Genomic DNA, 21,178 nt, shown 5'->3' with positions numbered 1-21,178 from the left:
GATAGGAGAAGAGTTTGACTGCCTCATGAAACACCAAAAATGAGACAGACAGCTGGGATAAGCATTGTCATCACATAATGAATCCAACACAGAATGTTGAACCCCCTACCAGCTAATTGCACAAGAAATTAGTTCCAAACATTACATAAATGCTGAGATTTTGAATCATCAAGAAATTGCATTTCAACAACCGTCCTGCCAATTCCACAATTAATAGTATCTCTTGTTTCACACTCTGTAATAGCTTACCAGTAGCACCAACAATTTTTATTCTAGAAACTTGCATCACTACCGTGCCCCCTGTGTTCTTAATAGATTCAGAAAATGCCTGTTAAATGCCATTCAAGTCACTACCACTGTCCAGTAAACACTTAACATGTGTATATTGTACACCTTCTGTTATTACAGGTTGATACATTTCCTTTTTACTTATCATGCGATCGTCATACAACAAATCTTCCTTAATTCTTTCTTTACTAAACACATTGCCCTCATTATCAATTACAGATTCAAATATCCCATTCTCATCACTACTGGATTCGTCATGGCTATCATCATTACACTTACAGTCAGAATCAGACACACTTTCACTTACACTATGATTTATATTTAGTACCTCTTCCTCTGTTTTCTCTATTTCAGTCAATTTTGAATCTATAGTTTTATTTATTTATTCCAGTTTTTCCTCTACCACTACTGCACACTTGTTTTCTACCTCAGTTTCTGAATCATTTCTAATGTGATCAATCCCGTTCTTAAGTTTAACTCTTATTTTCAGCACATTGTTTCTCGAAAACATCCACCTTCATACTACCGTCGTCACAAAGTTTCTCTCGCTCTCCTACACCTTTACCACTCGATGTTAATTTCTCATTAGTATTATGTACTTCTTTCTTTATACTATTTTCCACCCTGCTAAGTCTCCTCTCAAATTATTAATGTCTTCTTTCATATTTATATTACTCATAATATACCTTAACATCGCTTCCACTTCTCCATATGTCATAAACTTTGGCCCTTGCTGACTGTCACTACTAGATTCCTCCTTCTTAACCTTAATGATCTCACCCACTTCGGTACTGTTTTTGTCCATTTTGCTCTTTGCAATAGGACTTTCGTTCCCATCCTTCAAAGTTACATTCATGTCTGATTTATAATCAGCTGGCTGCTGTCATACTTCTTTGTTATGTAACTCCAGCGTTGATTGGCTCTGTCACCTCTTTACTGTAAACCACTGTTGGTTTCAGTTTTCAAAGTTTGCGAAACCTTGTTTTATTGTGGCTACCTAAGGTCCTTTGTCTGCATGGCTGTGGCAAGTTGTAATTCTCTCGGCAAGGTGTCTTGTTTATCTCCTGTCAGGTGTGTCCACCTGCGTGCTGATTGGCTGCTCCTGTACTCAGTGGCTGCTTCCATAGAACCAGCGCACTGATTGGCTGCTGTCATACTTCTTTGTTATGAAACTCCAGCGTTGATTGGCTGTGTCACCTCTTCACTGTAAGCCACCGTTGGTTTCAGTTTTCAAAGTTTGCGAAACCTTGTTTTATTGTGGCTACCTGTTGTGACTCGCCGATCATTCAAAGTGCCGCCGCACAATTACACGCATCCTTTACGTGCGGCGCTATCTGCCAGCCATGCAGCAGCTGCGCCACCTCAGCGGCCAGCCGAGCAGCGGTCGCTAGACTGGGACTCAGTGCTCATTCGAATGTTACGCGTGCACATGTCTTGCTTGTCAACTTACTCTGTGATTTATATGTGTTGTGTCGTTCTGAAATATATGTGTTCAACTTGACGTTATAACAATTGGCGACGAGGATGGGATCCTGTGTCTTTGTCCTTTGCTGAAATGTGCTCACTTCTGTCTGTCTATTTTCAAAAGCAAACTCAAGTGGTAGCCTCTCGTGTTGCCTTTTATCATTGTCAAAAACAGCCACATCATTCCTATCGCGCTTGGGCTGCTGAACTTCACGGCCTCAGTCGAAAGTGTCAATTTGTTACTGACATTCACAAAGGATCCTATGCCGATTCCATGGTACAGGATGCTATTATCCAGTCGGTGCCCACCAAAGAAGTTCGGCAACGTGCCCTTCAGTTGGCAAATCCGCCTCTCGATGAAGTTCTCTCCATTGCACAGTCTTTTGAAATTTCTCGTGCCGCTGGGCCGCAAATCGAGGCGTGGGGTGATGTCGGGGAAATACAACCTCTGTGCGCTGTTGATGACGCGTGCGGTGCGTCCCCGCCGGCTGACGTGGCCGCAGTGCGCTCCCATGCACAGCTTCGGCCTAACCGTAAACAACCCGCTAAGAAACTGCAGCAAAACCCCCGGCAACTTCCTTCATGTCCGTGGTGTTTTACGAAACATTCACGCGAGGATTGTCCTCAACGTTGGGCTGTGTGTCACAATTGCAAAAAGAAAGGTCATGTGTCTTCCGTTTGCAAATTCGACCGCATACATGATGTTCATGAACATGACACTGATTCTGATTCTGTGTTGTCTGTCAATTGCACTTCTTCCCTTTCAAGGAAGTTATTCCTCACTGTCCAAATCCTTGGTCGAGATGTTCGCATGCAAGTGGATACCGGTTCTGCTGCCACTATAATTAATTCTCAGACGTATCTTCAGTTGGGTTCTCCACTCCTGTCACCTGTCACTCGGCAATTACGGACTTATAATAAACAGAAGATTTCTCTCTTGGGACAGTTTAATGCTGAGGTATCTTACAAATCCGTTGTTTGCACTGTTCCCATATTTGTGGTCGACCAGAGTAACGCAGAAAATCTTTTTGGTTTCGATGCCTTTCGCGTTTTTGGGTTCTCCATAGATGACTCTGTCAGTATTGTCTCTGATGCTATTCCTTATGCTCAATTGGATTCCTTGTCGACGACATTTTCGTCCCTTTTTTCTCCTGGGTTAGGCCGTGCAAATGACTTTGAAGCTCATATCACGCTCAAACCCACTGCTCGGCCTAAGTTTTTTTGGGCTCGGCCCATTCCTGTGGCCCTTCGTGATTGGGTAAAACGGGAGCTGGATCGTCTCACTACTTCAGGGATCATGCTTCCTGTCACTTCCAGTGAGTGGTCCTCTCCTGTCGTTGTCATTGCTAAGCCAAATGGTGATATTCATCTCTGTGGCGATTTCAGAGCCACTGTAAATGCTCAATGCCTCATCGACACTTACCCTATGCCCATTCCTGAAGAACTGTTCGTGGCCTTTGCCTGAGACGCCCTGGGTGCGCATTCATGCTGACTTTGCAAGACCCTTTTTAGGTACTTATTGGCTCCTCATAATTGACGCCTACTCTAACTTTCCTTTCATTGTCCGTTGCACGTCACCTACCACCGCGGCAACCACCAGTGCTCTCCCCGCATTTTTCTTTGGAAGGCCTCCCCTCTACTCTTGTTACTTATAATGGTCCGCAATTTGCCTCTTCCGAATTTGCGGATTTTTGTGCTCGTCACGGTGTTATCCATGTCACAGCCCCGCCATTCCATCCACAATCAAACGGTGAGGCTAAACGACTGGTCCGCACATTTAAGGCTCAGATGCGGAAACTTCTGACTTTTTCTGCTGCTGATGCGCTTCTCCAGTTTCTGGCGTCTTACCGTTTCTTCCCCATGGGCGACCACAGCCCAGCTGAGCTCTTACATGGCCGACAGCCCCGCATGCTACTTCATCTTCTGCGGCCTTCCACCTCACGGATGCAGGTGCCTTCACTTGGCCGGTTCACCGCCGACGACCTCGTCTGGGTACGGGGATATGGCAGGCAGCCAAAATGGAGCCCGGTCCGCATCTTAAGACACCGTGGCAGACGCCTGTATGAAATTCAGACGGACACGAGTGTTGCAGTGCGTCATTCGGACCAGCTTCAGCCTCGTGAGCCAGCAACGCCTGTTCCGAACGCCGCTACACCACCTTAGGCTCTACCTGATGCTCGGGATCTTGGCATCTTTCAATACTCACAACGCTGCCCTCTCACCATCATCGCGATGCCAGCACAAGAACGGACGCCACCAGGAGACGTGCCCATGCAGGAACCGGATGACTATCCTCTGTCAGAGCCAATCTACTCGCCTCCTCCTCCAACGGACGCCGACACATCGCCCATGTGTCCTGTTATATGAACTGGACTTGCCACAACGCACAGATTGGTGCATGGGGCCCCAGCAGATTCGACCCCTACGTCTCTTGTCATCTCGACCCGTTATCATCGGGGACACTTCCGTCCGTACGGGAAGCCTCCTCCTCGAGACTTTACGGCAAGTCAAACAATGCCTATGGACATTAGCCATCTCCAGGACACCTCCATCAGGACCAGTGCAACAATTTCAAAGGGGGGAAAAGTGTTGTGACTCGCCGATCAATCAAAGCGCCGCCGCGCAATTACGCGCATCCTCTACGTGCGGCGCTGTCTGCCAGCCATGCAGCAGCTGCGCCACCTAAGCGGCCAGCCGAGCAGCGGTCGCTAGACTGGGACTCAGTGCTCATTCGAATGTTAACGCGTGCACATGTCTTGCTTGTCAACTTACTCTGTGATTTATATGTGTTGTGTCGGTCTGAAATATATGTGTTCAACTTGACATTATAACACTACCTACAATAATCCTCCCCCAGCAGGGCCCCACAAGTAGCGCTTCCACCTGCTTTATTTCTTCATTTGTTGTCCTCGGTGTTGACGTACTGTGTTGCTACACTGGCTGAAAAATGGGGTTTGTAATTTGGACACTGACTACTGTAAGTAATGTAGCTGACAGATGCACAGTTACATTCCACAATGTTTTACTTTTGCTGTTCACAAACCCCCAATAATACACAGTGAAATGGCTAGTGCAGTACTGTGTAACATTCGATAAGCCTCATTGATAGTTTGCAGGCAAACCTCCAAATACTGCTACAATAGTTTCCTTCTGAACATCTACGAGCAGTAAAACCTAACCGCAAAGTTCACAGTTCTTGAAGAATAATTAGATACATATAGAGCAGGCACTGTCATTGTTTTTACACACGGCCTAATTGTTTAACACTTATTCCACAGTTAAATTGAAGCATTGTTGTTGTTCTAACCAACACAGTTTTCTTGTCTGAAACTCGGCCGTGGACTGACTGTCTCGTGACCAAAAATCGGGCCCATATATATCATCGCAATAGTAGCCACTCAAACTACACATTGTTCAATGTTTAATTTACAGAAATTACAATTAAAACTTAACTCATTAAATTAACTGAATACATAAAAAATTTCCACCATTTTAACAGTTTCTTCTACTACAAGAGTTAGGCCAAATTATTTGTTTAAATGATGAAATTACCTGATATCGTTATGTAAACAATACTTTTAACCAAACTGTTAATTACCTGGGAATTAATTAAGAGCTAGCTTTGCTAACATGTTTTCACATAGAGCTAAAAAGATACTTTAAGATTACTAGTATTTCGTCTTCCAAATGTTTATAATTAGTACAGAATTTATATTTGTTTACAAGTAAACAATAGAATTTAATTTATGAAACAATTACTGATTTCATCCTATAATGGAAGATACTAACTAGGAACAGTCAAAATAAATTATACATCAATTACATACATAAAGCTAAGCACAAAATTAGATCTGCTGTTATATTCTTTAAAACTGAGAGCCAACCTTTCTCTTATATGAAAATGCAGATTGTACTCGCATATGCTAATGGTAATTAGTTAAAAGTGAAAAAAAAAACTAATTTAAGGAGGCAGATGGCAAAACAAGAGGGGACTTAAAATTGTCCCAGCTTGCTTCGTCACAGGGTGGCTCTATAATGGAAATGCATCAGTTATCCATTATCTGCAGATGAGTCGTTGCTTCAATTCATTTTTTTTTCTTTTAAAACTTTTGTAGTCAGTAGCAGCTCAATTATTATTTAAATTTTGATTAATTCATTGACCTGTTCACTTACAACAGTATATTTATCAATTAAATTGTAAATTTTGTGTTTTGTTTAAATATTTTGACAAAAATCTTATTTTCCCCCCATCTTTACACTTTTTTTTAATGGTTACTTCTAACATTGTTGTGGTGTAAGGACATATCACAATAATTGTTTCAAAAAGGTGTCCAACAACAAAAGCTAGTACTTATAGTGTCCTGTAATGCAAAATTTGTAATGAATATGACTATTACTTCAGGTAGGAACCTTTCTGGTTTTAGTTCTGATGCTTGTATGTTATGTGCTCACTTTGTTTTTGGCTATATCCACTGTTTAGTAACAGGGTATTTGTACAAGACATTGACACCTATTGCATTTGAAAATTGTATGTAAGACCGAAACTGGCCAATCATGCAATGTATAATAAACTGAATACTTTTTCAAAACAGTTGAGAGGAATAATTTCAAAATGTCCTTTAATGAATTAATATGTATGTTCTATTTTGATGGCAATGTTGTAGAGTGTGGATTAGAAACTGATATTTTTTGGTAATGGATATATTTTATACCTGATATACTGATGATTCAGAGCAGTACTATCATAACTACACTTTAGGAGAAAATGAAGTTACAGTGCCACTGTGTTGTCCAGGCTAATGTTTTGTCTGTGAAATAAAATCATAACTGCCCCGCTTACTGATCCATCATACAAAGAAGGTGTCCAAACATATTAAGTACAAACTTCATATATTCTCAGTGTAATACCATCGCAACTGCCTTTACAATCATTTTGCATTCTTATCTTCAGCAGCTTGGTTGCCTTTTAACGTAACTGCCTTTTATGATTTTGTTTCACTGAACAAAAAAAAAAAAAAATACAAGTTTGTGTATCACAGCACTATTACTTTGGTATCACTGAACCCTTTTGTCATTATAATGCACAGGAAAAGGAGTAAATTGAAGCAGCAGACTGTTTTTGAAGATATTTATCCATTTTGTGCTGTGTTTATTGTGTAGTATCAACCACTCATTAGTGCCGTAAGCATGATTACTGTATTTGAATGATCATATTAAAGGTATTGTACTAACAATCAATGAATCAGGTTACAGTACAATGTGTTGTGTTGTATACAGTCAATCAGGGTAACTTTTACCAGTCATGGTATCTTTGTACTACTTATCAAATTTGTTTCAGATGGCTGCTGCTTCATCTACTTGCATTATTTTTTACTAAAAGTAACAGTTTTACTACCTCCATGATTTCTAGTTAATATTTCAGTTGTATTTCCAATGCTGTACAAGCTCTTAGGCTTATGATTAGCCTTTAATTGCGTTGGCTATGAACATCATTTCTGGTGACAGTGATTTAATTTGAACAATACCAGGTTGATACAAGTATCTTGATATTTCAAAGTAAACCTGTAGTATTGAATTAACACTGTTTGTTTTTACCTCTTATTAACACCTGATTTCCTTCTAGCACAATCTAATTTTACTCAGAGCATTAGACATATGAAAAATTCTTTGTTTTTTGAGACTGGTCTAAAGTTATCCTGAACGATGGTGTACCTTTGTACCAGCATTAAAAATGAAATTTTACTCTAGTATTTTGTAGTTAGCACACATTTTCACTTTTCAAAGCACTCAGTAACTATAGATGTAAAATGTCAGAAAGTCGGTTGTGAAGTGTAATTTATTTTATGTCCAGTATTTTTAAAAATGGTAAAAAGTGGTACAAAGTTATCCTAATTGACTGTATAGCCTAACCTAGCTTACATTCTGTCTTTTGGTTGAAAGCATAAAATGAGACATTCCAGATTAATGTTACAAATGGCTTTAAAAAGTAAGAAAGAACAATTTTCCGCAACCAGACTCTTCATCAGAAAACGCAAAACTTGAAGGTGTGCTCCGTAGGAGTAGTCTTTCATCCAAACAGCAAACAAACAACAGTCAAAAAGGTAATATAGTACTGTGGTTCTAGGCTAAACACTATTGCACAGATTGGTCTAAAATATTATTATATTGATGATGGAAAAAGTGGTGATTCTTCTGTAGAGGAAATTCCAGTGTCAGACGATTCATCAGATTATCAATCATCACATCATTCTGAGAGTGATGATAGTGAATCACTGGTGTAAGGTACAAAGGAAAATGAGTTTAAGCTTAATTTATTCGGCTGCACTAGTACATTCAGCAGTACTGCAAAAATGTCATAGTAAATCAATGGAGCTATTCTGTCATGAGAAATTATTATTATATAGAAATTCCACATGCTTGCCAAAAAGTGTAGGAAACAAAATATAATCAAGAAGGTAATAATACAGCTGCACGTTAAGCACTATTGGCACAGATTGGTCTAAAATATTATGATTACGCTTATTATTGTTTAGATATTGACGATGGGAAAGGTGGTGATTCTTCTGTAGATGAAATTCCAGTGTCGATGATTCATCAGAATATCAACCATCACATAATTCTGCAAGTGATGGTAGTGAACCATTAGTTTCAGGTACGAAGGAAAATATGTGCGTAAACTTAATTTATTGGACTTCTCTATACATTTAGTAATATTGCAATCTCATTACAGTAAATCAATGGAGTTATACTGTCATGAGGAATTATTATTATTATTATTATTATTATTATTATTATTATTATTATTATTCCACATGACTGCCAATTAGTGCGGGCTCTCGTAACTGAGAATTCAGATGGGGTAGATAATGTTGTCCATGGGCAGTCAGCATACAACCCTGATAAAACAACCAAAACAACTGTAAATAAAAGCACAGGCAAGTGAAATTATGGAAGTATAATTGGTCTGCTACATTCATACCGACCTTTTGAATTCTTTAGAAACATATGTTAGAATGGTAGCTTCTCGAAAGTTTTTTGGTACAAAGTACTTAATAACAATGGAACAACAAGATATTTTAAATATCACTCGCAAGTTTGTTTCCAGGTTGATTTCTGGGAAATACTAGAACTTTCAATTCATCATGCAATAACATTTAAGAAAGGCTAGTTATAATAGTATTGCTCTGAACCATCAATATCATATACGTTTCCCAGTTACAGTAATTTTTCGGTGACAAGCACATGCATTTACTTGAGGCATTCTGTTGATTTTATTTTGTCATGACCTTTGACTGTCTCTGGTACCTGACAATAACCGAAGATTATTCATCCTAGGCATTCTTATTGATTCCTGGTAGAGTGATTAAGTTGTCATTGCCTACTGCTGCTGTCAAAAGATTTAAGTGTGTACTGTATCCATGTGCTGATTGCTGCTGTTGTTGACTTTCGTGCTTACTACTTTATTCCTATTATCTTGTGTGTTCTCTTAAATGGAAGCACAAAAGTTCTCATCTTACACATTAGATTGTCCTTGCAGATTGTTTTCGTGCAAATTCTTAAATAGAAATATTATGTCATGTTCAACTTTGATTTTGTCAATGTTTTCATGTAGTAGACAAATATCTCAATACCTGTTTTGTTCCCATTATTTTGCTGGAAGGCAGGTAAAGGATGCCAGAAATGATATATTAACATTGTGCCTTTTCCCATACTTTAGTGGTCATGCAGCGAATTCATAAACTTACCAGGATAAACGTACAGTAACACTGTACATTCAGTTTGCTAATCAAGCAATGTCTTGAAACTCAACTCTCCGTGTTTTAGGATGATTTCTCCACCAATGATGTCTTGCATATTGCAACCAAAAGCTGAATAACCATATTTGATGTTGCCTTTCATGTTTGTATGATGTGTGGGGGAGACTAAAAAAATTATATGCACATCAAATAGATTAAAACATTTCTTTTAATTTCACAACTTATTTTTAGTATAGTTCATTTTCACACTAAACAGATATGTAAATATTGTCTTTCACTCCTGATTATGATTGTGTAGGTGAAAATGGGTTCACATGTTCCCATTGCGGCAAGGCATTCAATCGCAGATCTCGTCTTCTTATGCATGTGAAATATATTCATGAAGGTGCAAAACCATATGAATGTGAGCAATGTTCAAAAACATTTGTCCGAAAGGAAGATCTGGCTCGTCACACTATTCTACACTCAGGCGTAAAAGGTATGTGAAACCGTTATGTAGTATATTGTAGTAGACTTTCTTGTAATCTTCTTTCCAAAACTGTGATTCTTTCTTTTCATGTTTCTAGCACACAAATGCCCAATTTGCCAGAAGAGCTTTGCCATGAAATCTTCATTGAAGATACATCTTTTGACACATACAAAGGTATCACATTTTATCAGTTTTCTTAACGTTGTTATGTAAGGAAATTCACTGATACATTCTGAATACTGTCCTCAATGTGTGTTTGTCATAAACCAGTTTCCAAACTTCTTGCTTATGATTATATGAAGTAAGTTATGCTATTCGAAACAAAAATTTGTAAGTATACAGGCATTAACCTTTCTTGCATCTTTAATGAAAAAGTAATATGTAAATATGACAACATTCATAGTAAATTTTATGATATACAAGGTGTATTTTTGAAGTAAGATCCATTTGAACATACATACACAATGAATGGTTATTTCAAAAAAGTAAATTTATTTTCAGAAAGTACATACTTCACTCTATTTTCTGACATAGTTGCCAAGTTTGTTCAAAAACGTATCGTACCTCTCAACCAATGTTAAAATAGTGTCTTCATAAAAACTTGCCACCTGCTCTGATAACCAATAGTTCATCGCCGTTTTCACGTCATCGTCATCATTGCAACGGTTGCCACTGATGTGTTGTTTGAGGTGGAGGAACAGGTGGTGATCTCTCAGTGCAAGATCAGGACTGTAGGGTGGATGGTCTAAAACTTCCCAGCCAAAACTGTCCAATAAATTGCGGGTCTGACCTGCAGTGTGAGGTCTTGCATTGTCATGGAGAAGGACAATTCCATTTGTCTACATGCCACGTCTTTTGTTTTGAATTGCTCTGCATAGCTTTCTCAGGGTTTGGCAGTACGCTTCTGCATTGATAGTGGTTCCTCTTTGCATGAAGTCAACCAACAAAACACCATGCCTATCCTTAAACACCGACGCCATGATTTTGCACTGAGACAGAGTCTGTTTGGCCTTCACCTTTACAGGCGAGTGTGTGTGTCTCCATTCCATGCTCTGTTGCTTCGTTTTGAGTGTGATATGCAAAACCAATGTCTTGTCTCCAGTTACAATCTGACTCAAGAAGCTGTCACCTTTTTCGTGACAATGAGTCAAGAATTTCATCGCACACTCAAATCTTTGGTTTTTGTGGTCCCCCGTTTGGAGTTTCAGGACCCAACAGGATCGTAGTTTCATAAACTTTAGGTGTTCAGAAATAATTTCGTAAAGCACTGATCTCGACACGTCTGGAAATTCATTTGAGAGACCTGTTATTGGGAAGCACCTGTTCTCACAAATCCTTTCAACTAAAGCCACCAAATCGTCTGTAATCAAAGAAGGGCAATTGGAGCAGTCCTCATCATGGACTTTGTCATGGCCATCTTTGAGTTCTTGTACCCACTTAAGCACTTTGCTTTCACTCATAACAGTATCACTGTACACTTTGCAAATCTGTCAATCAATTTCTACAGTAGACAGGTTCCTTGCTGACGAAAACTGTATCACTGATGGAACCTCAGATGCGGCGGGCGAGTTGATACTCTTAAACATTTTGAAAGCACAGAATAGAACCATACATGTTAGCTACGGAGCTGAAACTGAACACAGTTTTTCCCGAGGCTTGGCAGTACACGACGCACACACTCGTTGCAGTATGCACGCGAACTACTAGTGTCTACAACAAAACGGACCTTACTTAAAAAACACACCTCGTACATACAGACGAAATGATGAAATTGAGAACAAGACATGACACATATAGGCCTCGTGTAACAGCTATTAACACACAAAGAAAGACCCAGATTTATATGCTCTGGAAAATAGTTTACATTTAGTACATTCTGTTGTTAATTAGAGTAATGAAGTGAACATGATTGCTATTCATAATGCACATTGTTTCTGTCTTTTTTATGTTCTTTAGAATATGTTAGATGTTTCTGAAGATATTTTATTTAAGATTTATGTTAACAGGACAGAATAACAAAATCAATTGATGACAAATTCAGGTAAATGAACCCTTCTGCCTGAGAAGTCTGGTGTAATTTGTCACCAGTAATACACTGATAATGTCAGTCTACAAAAAAATCCAGTTGCATGATTTTGCATACATTATCAAGTACTGTTATGAGCTTGTACAACAATTCATGTAAGGCCTCCATATGATCCTGAGTTCCAGAAATATTAACTCTTAGACAGTTGATGAAAGCAAAAGAAATTAGCTGAATTCATTGAGAGACTGCTGTCATGTGGAAGAGCAGTGGCTGCTATACAAACTGCTTCATACCGCGTGCTTATCTCTCAAACTGGTGGATTAGTCTTTATGTAATGCTTAGGATCATCAAAATGATTTGTGAAAACCTGGAAATTTCTGAGTTTGCCCATCAAAGGTAATGAGAAAACTTTTAGTATGAAACAAGTGGCTACACAACTGTACAGGCACTCTCCAAACATAAAATTATAAGAGAAAATACTCAGCTGTACAAATAAAATCTGAACTTATGACATCACTTGGGAAAGTGAATCCACAGCATAATATTGATAAAAAATAACTGTTTCTTGTTAGTTAATTGTATCAAGAGCTATGGTGTCAGCATTCACAGTAGCTATGAGCTGATTTCATATCATGGGAATACAAATACCTGGGATTAACAATTTTGTTGAGATATGATATGAAATGATCGCATAACCTCGGTCATAGGTAAATTGGGTGGCAGGATGTGGTTCATTGGTAGGATACTGGAAGAATTCAGTCAGTCTGCAGAGGAGATTACTAGCATAACACTAATGTTTCTTGACACAAAAGGACTCCGTCTTCAGGCCACAAGTGGCCCATTGGGACCATCCGACTGCTGTGTCATCCTCAGCTGTGGATGCAGGAGGGGCGTGTGGTCAGCACACCACTTTCCCAGTCGTTAAGTTTTCTGTGACCGGAGCCGCTAATATTTGGTCGAGTAGCTTCTCAATTGGCATCACGAGGCTGAATGCAACCCGTAAAATGGTAACAGCGCATGGCGGCCCGGATGGTCACCCATCCAAGTGCCGGCCACGCCCGACAGCAACTAACTTTAGTGATCTGACAGGAACCGGTGTATCCACTGCGGCAAGGCCGTTGCCTCTGCTTGACCCAAGGGAGGATATAACTGAAATGCTAAGACACCTGTGACAGACACTTGAAGAAAGACAACAATAGATCCATCAAAGTTTATGTACTTTGTTTCAGAAATAATTATTATGTAAGAAACTGAGAATACATTATAGTCCTCTACATAATGCTCCCATAGAGGTCAAATAACAATTTTGACTACTGTTTCATTTGGTGAATACTATACTATTATCACAAAGCAAATGTAAATATCCAGTGTTAAAACACTGCATCAAGTTTCAGATTCAAATATCTCTATTTTGGACATAATCCAGTCTGTACAAGAGGCTGTAGTGGTTAGGGAGAGAGATGATGTTAATTGTTCAGAGCTGATGTAGCTATGCCGATGCACATTTAGCAACCACACAAGTTGTAAGTCCAGAAACAGACACAGATATGGTTGTGTGCAGGTTAAGAATTGTTGTGGCAACCCTGGAACACTGATTGAAGATTTATTCCTTTGAGTATTGGTGTACGGTTTGATATTTATCTCATCTCCTCAATGATGTACAATAATGCCAGAGTGGCTGCATTGGGTATTCTCTTTTCATGTTGTTTTCTTCTCCGAAAACGTCCATTCAAAAATGCAAGTCCTCATCGCATCGGGATGTGGGGATTAGGATGTAGCTCGGTAAGAGAATGAAAACTTGTCACTTCTGCATATTCTAACTTTTAATAATTCTGCATATTCTAACTTTTAATCAGTGCAAGTACATATGTCTTCATTGCACCAGCTGAAAGAACCGACAGGCACCAACATGGGTGAAAAAAACAATTGGGGTACAAAAAAAATGGATGGTATACCTTTAAATTTTCTGTCAGCTTACTCAGATATAATCATGCCTCCCTACAATATTTTTGCTGCACAGGGATAGCAGGAATAAGAATCATTACAAATATTTTTTTTATATGCGTAGGCCATTTAAAGAACCTACACAACTCCCCCCCCCCCCCCCGCCCCCCTCCCCACCGCTCCCCTCCCATGCCCACTGTATACTGGTGTACCCATATAACTGGGCATCCGTATACAGTTACAATGCATTTACACTATATGCACCTTTTCATCTTTTTTGGACTTTAAACTCTTGGCCTGTCAGGGTACTGAGACCTCTATTCGTGGCCAAGTTTACCTCATTTACTCCTGGAACATGACATCACATAACATATATATCCATTTTTGTTTAATGTACACTTTACTTCTGCCACTTACAAAATTTTTTAAGCGTTTTATCAGCAGCTGCATTTGAATTCAGAGTCTGTAGTTTGATTGTTGGAATCCAACCACTCCTATTGCGACATTGTCCGGCGCACACAGCTTATCTGACATATGCTGCATACGCACTTGAGTTTGTTAACACTGTCATTAAGTTGCGCTGTCCATGACTGTGCTACAATTTCACTTATTTACCCAGAGTCAATAAAAGTGTTCATCCCATTGTTGCAATGTTGTGTACTGTGCATAGTGAAACCATCAATGCTGTAGCGAGTAGGTTCGTTATTTATGGCCCTGTTGTAATCCACACGTTTCAGTCATTGAACCAGGCTCACACTATCAGCATCCCAAAGACACTTGAATGGGTTCAACATAAGTCTACAATGCCTTTATTTGTTTCCATACCCTCTCTGTGATAAAATGTGTTTTCTATACCAGAGTCCACCTAGAATATAACTGTTCATCACTGTCTGGCACTGGCACACATTTCTCATGGGAACATATGGAATTCTTGCTTTCAAACCTTCAGAAAATGTTTGTAGCTCATTTACTGTCCTGGAAAACATATTCAGCTTTACAATTCACCATATACATACTTTTTACATTTCATCATTATTACGATAACCTAATTGCTTAAATTTTAAAATATACTGGCACGTCGGGTTTGCATATTTCTTACTCTGTACACATCCATTTTCATATGACATTACATTTCTTTACATAAATATTGTACGAAAATTTACATAACACTGCACAGAAATTATACATACAAGACAGTTAATATTAAGTACATTTCTTGTGATTTTGTCTCGTGTAACATTTTTCCATTTTTGCATTATCAATTTTTTTATCCCATTTTGCTCTCTGACATTACCATTTTGAATGGTCATTTGTGAACAATCTGTATTCATAGTCTCACTGTAACATTACACAGGTTGTCATATTTTTCAATCTCATTATCCAGTATTGACATAATATTTGCATACAACATTCTCATATGATGTGCACAAATTTTGTGTTCTTACAGCACATCTGACACAAGTATCCATCATTACATATGCTGAGGAAAGAGAGCTTCATAACATAAAATCGTGATAAACCTATATAACTACATTTAGTTATGCCTCTGATAAGTTTACTAAGATGTATCTACTGGTCTACAGAAAATGCTATGGACAGGAAGAAGCATTCATTTTTACTCTGCTACTGCAAGCCCTTTGTTCATCATTAGAAAACTATTGAATACATCATTTCACGACTATCTACTCTTATTAATCCACTTACTTCATGTTTACTATCTACTGATACATTCTGACAGTACACTATTGTGTTATAAAAGTGTCATCATCAACAACAAACTGTGTAATTCAGTGTCGGTGACTTACACTTCCTATTGCTACATGATACCACTCATGCATATTCTGCTGTGCTTTATGAGAATTATGCCAGTGAAATAGTGTAAAACAATGTTGAGATAACTTGTCTTCATGTGCAAATGTACTGTAATAACTCGGTCACACGTGCTTGTATTACTTGGTCTGATTCCTTTCATTTGGCAGCACAAGACCTAAGTTCAACTTTTTATACATCTGGCACACTGTAGCTATTTACACACACATTCACAACATCATATTTTGGTGTGGCTCTTATGCTTTGGTACCAAACACCTGACTATTGTGTTTCTTGTTTTACCCACTGTGTAATTCTGCATTGTTTGCTGGAAGGTCACTTAAATACAAACATAACACTAAGTGCATAGTTTGTAACGAAGCAAAGCTGGGATAAATTTTACTTCCCCTCTTGTACTGCCATCTGCCTCCTTAAATTCATTTTTTCAATTTGAACTAATTACCACTAACATACGCAAGTATAATCTGTATTTTCATAAAAGGGAAAATGTTATTACGTCAAGTTTAACACATGTATTTCAGAACGACACAACACATATAAGTCACAGAGTAAGTTGACAAGTAAGGACATGTGTACACGTTAGCATTCGAATGAGCACTGAGTCCCAGTCTAGCAGCCGCTGCTCGGCTGGCCGCTTAGGTGGCGCAGCTGCTGCATGGCTGGCAGACATTGCCGCAAATAGAGGACGCGCGTAATTGTGTGGCGGCGCTTTGAATGATTGGCGAGTCACAACACTTTTCCCCCCTTTGAAATTGTTGCACTGGTCTTGATGGAGGTGTCCTGGAGATGGTTAACGACCATAGGCGTTGTTTGACTCGCCGTAAAGTCTCGAGGAGGAGGCTTCCCGTACGGACGGAAGTGTCCCTGATGATAACGGGTCGAGATGACAGGAGACGTAGGGGTCGAATCTGCTGGGGCCCCATGCACCAATCTGCCCGTTGCGGCAAGTCCAGTTGATATGACAGGAGACATGGTCGATGTGTCGGCGTCCGTTGGAGGAGGAAGCGAGTAGATTGGCTCTGACAGAGGATGGTCATCCGGTTCCTGCATGGGCACGTCTCCTGGTGGCGTCCGTTCTTGTGCTGGCATCGCGATGACGGTGAGAGGGCTGTGTTGTGAGTATTGAGAGATGCCAAGATCCCGAGCGTCAGGTAGAGCCAAAGGTGGTGTAGCAGCATTCGGAACAGGTGTTGCTAACACACGAGGCCGAAGCTGGTCCGAATGACGCACTGCAACATTCGTGTCCATCTGGATTTCATACAGGCATCTGCCACGGTGTCTTAAGATGCGGCCCGGGCTCCATTTTGGCCGCCTGCCATATCCCCGTACCCAGACGAGGTCGTCGGCGGTGAACCGGCCAAGTGAAGGCACCCACGGCCGTGAGATGGAAGGCTGCAGAAGATGAAGTAGCGTGTGGGGCTGTCGGCCATGTAAGAGCTCAGCCGGGCTGTGGTCGCCCATGGGGGTGAAACGGTAAGACGCCAGAAACTGGAGAAGCGCATCATCAGCAGCAGAAGAGGTCAGAAGTTCCGCATCTGAGCCTTAAATGTGTGGACCAGTCGTTCAGCCTCACTATTGGATTGTGGATGGAACGGCGGGCCCGTGACATGCATAACGCTGTGACGAGCACAAAAATCCGCAAATTCGGAAGAGGCAAATTGCGGACCATTATAAGTAACAAGAGTAGAGTGGAGGGCTTCCAAAGAAAAAATGCGGGCGAGAGCACTGGTGGTTGCCGCGGTGGTAGGTGATGTGCAACGGACAATGAAAGGAAAGTTAGAGTAGACGTCAATTACGAGGAGCCAATAAGTACCTAAAAAGGGTCCCGCAAAGTTAGCATGAATGCGCTCCCAGGGCTTCTCAGGCGAAGGCCACGGTGACAAAGATGACTTCGGGGCAGCGGCCTGTGACGCACAAGGGCCACAGGCAGCAACCATGTGTGCTATTTCAGAGTCGATGTCAGGCCAGTACACATGACGGCGCGCCAGAGATTTTGTGCGAGACACACCCCAGTGCCCTTGGTGAAGGAGGCGCAAGACCGAATCACGCAAAGACGCAGGTACCACAACACGCGGCGAAGCATTGTCAGTGGAAAGGAGGATAACACCATCCCTAGCCGTGAGGCAGTAGCGCAAAGTGTCGTAGTTCCGCAATGGATCAGAAGTCTTAGCAGACAGGTGATCTGACCAACCCTTCTGAATACAGCGTAAAACCCGGGAGAGGGTAGGGTCAGAACCCGTAGCAGCCGCCAGCCTGTCCCCAGTGATGGGGAACCCGTCCACAACCTGCTGCTCGGCCACATCCAGGTGGAAACAAAAGTTCGTCCCTATCAAATGCCTGATCAGGACCCATGGGAAGGCGAGACAGAGCATCAGCATTTGCATGTTGAGCCATTGGCCGGAAATGAATCTCATAATTGAAACGAGACAAGTAAAGAACCCAACGCTGGAGGCGGTGTGCAGCCTTGTCAGGAAGTGACGTTGATGGATGAAACAAGGAAACAAGTGGTTTGTGACCCGTAACAAGATGAAATTTTGAGCCATAGAGAAAAACACCAAACTTATGAAGAGCATAAATGATGGCCAAGGCTTCTTTCTCAATTTGAGAATACTTTTGATGGGCATCCGTGAGCATTTTGGAGGCATAAGCAATGAGTTGTTCCGAACCGTCAGAAAAACGGTGCGCAAGGACTGCGCCGACCCCGTATTGAGAGGTGTCTGTGGCAAGAACAAGATGTTGGCCAGGTCGATAAGTAGCCAGGCACGGGGCCTGTTTCAGCACAGTCTTCAATTTCTGGAAAGCTGCTTCACATGATGCGGACCAGTGAAAAGGCACGTTTTTATGCAACAGGCGATGCAACGGCTGAGCCACCGAAGCCGCAGACGGTAAAAACTTGTGATAGTATGCTATTTTCCTCAAGAAGGCCAGCAGTTCCTTAACAGATGTAGGGCGAGGAAAGGTATTGATCGCAGCGACAGTTTGCTGAAGCGGATGAATACCATTCCGAGAGAGTTGAAACCCCAAATACGTGATAGATGCCTGAAAAAATTGTGATTTCTGAAGATTACACTTAAGACCGGCAATCTGTAAGACATGAAAAAGTGTGCGGAGATTGAAGATGTTCTTCAGTGGTGGAGCCAGTGACAACAATGTCGTCCATGTAATTGATACACCCAGGGACAGGGAGCAATAATTGTTGCAAGAATCGCTGAAAGAGAGCAGGGGCACTAGCAACCCTGAATGGCAAGTGTTGGTATTGATAGAGGCTGAAAGGCGTGTTAAGGACCAAAAACTGCCGGGAAGCAGCGTCGAGAGGAAGTTGATGATAAGCTTCTGACAGGTCAATTTTAGAAAAATACTGGCCTCCAGCAAGTTTAGTGAACAGTTCTTCAGGACGGGGCATAAGGTAAGTGTCGATGAGGCATTGAGCATTTACAGTGGCTTTGAAATCACCACAGAGACAAATATCACAATTTGCCTTAGCAACGACAACGACAGGAGAGGACCACTCACTGGAAGTGACAGGAAGCAAGACCCCTGAAGTAGTGAGACAATCCAACTACCGTTTTACCCGATCACTAAGGGCCACAGGAATGGGCCGAGCCCAAAAAAACTTAGGCCGAGCAGTGGGTTTGAGTGTGATATGAGCTTCAAAGTCGTTTGCACGGCCTAACCCAGGAGAAAAAAGGGATGAAAATGTCGTCGACAAGGAATCCAGTTGAGCATAAGGAATAGCATCAGAGACAATATTGACAGTCATCTATGGAGAACCCAAAAACGCGAAAGGAATCGAAACCAAAAAGATTTTCTGCGTTGCTCTGGTCAACCACAAATATGGGAACAGTGCGAACGACGGATTTGTAAGATGCCTCAGCATTAAACTGTCCCAAGAGAGAAACCTTCTGTTTATTGTACGTCCGTAATTGCCAAGTGACAGGTGACAGGAGTGGAGAACCCAGCTGAAGATACGTCTGAGAATTAATTTAGTGGCAGCAGAACCGGTATCCACTTGCATGCGAACATCTCGACCAAGGATTTGGACAGTGAGGAATAACTTCCGTGAAAGGGAAGAAGTGCAATTGACAGACAACACAGAATCAGAATCAGCGTCATGTTCATGAACATCATGTATGTGGTTGGATTTGCAAACAGAAGACACATGACCTTTCTTTTTGCAATTGTGACACACAGTCCAACATTGGGGACAATCCTCGCATGAATGTTTCCGTGTGAATGTTTCGTAAAACACCACAGACATGAAGGACGTTGCCGGGGGTTTTGCTGCAGTTTCTTAGGGGGTTGTTTACGGCTAGGCCGAGGCTGCGCGTGGGAACGCACTGCGGCCACGTCGGCTGGCGGGGATGCGCCGCACGCGTCGTCAACGGCGCACAGACGTTGTATTTCCCCGACATCACCCCACACCTCTATTTGCGCCCCAGCGGCGCAAGAAATTTCAAAAGACTGCGCAATGGAGAGAACTTCATCTAGAGTCAGATTCGCCAACTGAAGGGCACATTGCTGAACTTCTTTGTCGGGTGCCGACCGATAATAGCATCCTGTACCATGGAATCGGCATAGGATGCTTTGTGAACATCAGTAACAAATTGACACTTTCGACTAAGGCCGTGAAGTTCAGCAGCCCAAGCACAATAGGATTGATATGGCTGTTTTTGACAACGATAAAAGGCAACACGAGAGGCTACCACATGCGTTTGCTTTTGAAAATAGACAGACAGAAGTGAGCACATTTCAGCAAAGGACAAAGACGCAGGATCCTTCAGAGGAGCCAATTGTGACAACAACCAATACATTTGAGGTGAAATCCAGGAAAGGAACAGAGACTTACATGGTTGTTCGTCCGTGACATGAAATGCCAAGAAGTGCTGTCGAAGACGTTTTTCATAATCAGACCAGTCTTCCGCCGTTTCGTCGTAAGGAGGAAAAGGAGGTATAGCCAACGACGAGAAACCCCCTGCGTTTGGCGCCACGACGAAATCGCGAATTGCTGCTGTTAGAAGTGTTTGCTGTTCAAGGAGATTTTGCAATAGTTGCTCGACAGTAGCCATGGAACCCTGTGGGTCAACGCTGAAAAGGAAAAATCCCATCCTCATCGCCAATTGTTATAATGTCAAATTTAACACATATATTTCAGAACAACACAACACATATAAGTCACAGAGTAAGTTGACAAGCAAGACATGTGTACACGTTAGCATTCGAATGAGCACTGAGTCCCAATCTAGCGGCCACTGCTCGGCTGGCCGCTTAGGTGGCACAGCTTCTGCATGGCTGGCAAACAGCGCCGCACGTAGAGGACGTGCGTAATTGAGCGGTGGCGCTTTGAATGATCGGCGAGTCACAACAGAAAAGCTGGCTCTCAGTTTTATAGAATATAACACC

At 41.3% G+C, this 21,178-nt stretch overlaps 1 protein-coding gene across 1 annotated transcript in view; it reads left to right on the top strand.

The window, feature by feature from the left end:
* The window catches only part of LOC126092359 (gastrula zinc finger protein XlCGF57.1-like), a 242,016-nt gene that overhangs the window by 191,634 nt on the left and 29,204 nt on the right, over positions 1–21,178 (top strand). The window contains exons 11-12 of the mRNA XM_049907900.1: positions 9,808–9,987; positions 10,076–10,152. Coding sequence (XP_049763857.1) covers positions 9,808–9,987; positions 10,076–10,152 — 257 coding nt within the window. The remainder of the gene's footprint in view (positions 1–9,807; positions 9,988–10,075; positions 10,153–21,178) is intronic.

The sequence above is a fragment of the Schistocerca cancellata genome, chromosome 7 (genome assembly GCF_023864275.1).
Source record: "Schistocerca cancellata isolate TAMUIC-IGC-003103 chromosome 7, iqSchCanc2.1, whole genome shotgun sequence".
Taxonomy (NCBI): domain Eukaryota; kingdom Metazoa; phylum Arthropoda; class Insecta; order Orthoptera; family Acrididae; genus Schistocerca; species Schistocerca cancellata.
Note: the sequence above shows the minus strand (reverse complement) of the source record. Positions and strands in the feature narration are given on the sequence as shown.